Source organism: Orycteropus afer, unplaced genomic scaffold (genome assembly GCF_000298275.1).
Source record: "Orycteropus afer afer isolate SDZICR_OR568_19922 unplaced genomic scaffold, OryAfe1.0 scaffold00024, whole genome shotgun sequence".
NCBI classification, from domain to species: domain Eukaryota; kingdom Metazoa; phylum Chordata; class Mammalia; order Tubulidentata; family Orycteropodidae; genus Orycteropus; species Orycteropus afer.
The window spans coordinates 8,748,166-8,750,093 of NW_006921611.1; the positions used below are offsets into that span (position 1 = coordinate 8,748,166).

At 34.8% G+C, this 1,928-nt stretch overlaps 1 protein-coding gene across 1 annotated transcript in view; it reads left to right on the forward strand.

Moving 5' to 3' along the window:
- Positions 1-1,928, forward strand: part of ADAM18 (ADAM metallopeptidase domain 18) — a 168,758-nt gene that overhangs the window by 128,834 nt on the left and 37,996 nt on the right. Inside the window, exon 15 of the mRNA XM_007935064.1 lies at positions 951-1,056. Within this exon, the coding sequence (XP_007933255.1) occupies positions 951-1,056 (106 nt within the window). The remainder of the gene's footprint in view (positions 1-950; positions 1,057-1,928) is intronic.

A 1,928-nucleotide genomic window follows, 5' to 3' on the forward strand; every position in this document is an offset into this window, starting at 1 on the left:
CAGGCTCCCTAGCATAATGCCTAAGGCACTAACCAGAAGACTGGAAGTTCAAACCCACCAGCCACTCCTCAGAAGGAAGGCTGAGCAATCTACTTCTGTAGAGATACCACCTGGGAAACCCAAGGAGGGGTCGCTATGACTCGCAGCTGACTCCATGGCAGTTATTTTTTTTTTTTTTTAACAATAGCATTCAATTTCTAGGCACCAATTTCTATGTTTCATGAAAACAAAAACAAAAACAAAAACAACTCATAACCTCATTGCCAATTAGTCAATCCCTACTCATAGCGACCCTTTCTTGGGTTTGTGAGGTGGTATCTCTACAAAAGTAGATTGCCCAGTCTTTCTTCCAAGGAGTGGCTGGTGGGTTTGAAGCAGCAGCCTTCTGGTTAGCAGTCAAATGCCTTAGGCACTACGCCACCAGAGCTCCCATGTTTCCTGAAATACTAACCAGAAATCTCTAAGGTTTACGTAGTTTACATGCACAGATAGTTAGCTACTTCACATTCTGGCACCCAGACTCACAGATGAGTTTCTATCTAAAATATTGCTGGTAGCACATCAGAAAATGAAGAGAATATAGCAAACAATGTACTTGTTCCAGAGTTTTCAGTTGTAAGTGGCATGTCTTGAATCTTTTACTTTATTAAGCAAAACAAGTCATAAGGTCAAGTCTGATAATCATTGGGCGAGGAAATACCCTATCTCCCAGGGAAGGGCAGCAATAACATAATTTACTGCAACCATTTTAATCCTTATCTGTTTTATGTTAGGTAAGATGATTTTTATTTCTGCTTGCTTTTATAGAGGGGTACATGAAAACAAAAGTATAACAAGCAGTTCCAGATCATGACTTTTTTTATTTGAAATAAAATTTTTATTAGCTTTTTATTGAAAAATATTTTTATTTTGATTCAGTGAGAACTTAACTGACATATTTGCATTTTAAGGTGCTAAAGGTGCTCCAGTTGCCTGTTTTGAAGAAGTTAACTCTCTACGTGATAGATTTGGAAACTGTGGTTTTAAAAATTCACAATCATTACCTTGTGAACAGAAGTATGTATGTATGCTTGTTTTATGTATATATAATTGTTTTATTGAATAAAACTTTCTTTAATTCTTATCAAGAGATACTAAATAGTGTTAATTATGGAACTGGAGAATATTTTCATATACCACTATTTTTTTCTGTCTTTGCAAATGAAGATGTTATTTTTCTTTACATTTTCTTTGATTATCTTTTTAATAGGAGTTCTGGTGGTGTAGTGCTAGGGGCATTTGACTGTTAACCAAAAGGCTATCAGTTCAAACCCACTCTTCAGAAAGAAGGTTGGGCAATCTACTTCCATGAAACCAAACTAACATGATTGATTCTTATTACCACAGGTCCTCAGTGTGCACAAATTTTCAAAAAATCATAGACTCTACCTAAAACATTGCTCTATATTGGGTATTAAAATTGAGTTTTGTGTTAAATAATCTGAAAGCAAGTTTTGTTTTCAGAAACAGAGTTTTTAAGAAATGAAGTCATTGAGGAGAAGGTTTTCTGTTTTTGTTGTTGTTGTTTGTTCCTGTAACAGGTATATGTAAATCAGGGAAGCCCATAGAAGTAGCTAAATTTGGAGTACTGATACACAGTTTTATTACAAGCCACAGAGTAAAGGGATTCATGAAATCTAATAAGGAAGTTCCTATACTATACCAAATGCTCCTTAACCTAAGATAATTCATGGAAATAAGCAAAATGGAAGATTAAAGGAACCCCGAGAATTAGCAAACATGACTTACATTTAAACTAGGTTCTATCTGAGATAATAGTACATCAACTTGCCTGAAATGAATCATTACATGAGATTGGATTTGAGCAGCATGAATCATCTGTTCCATGGAGATTGATCATTTTTCAGAAAAGAAAAAAAAAAAAAAAA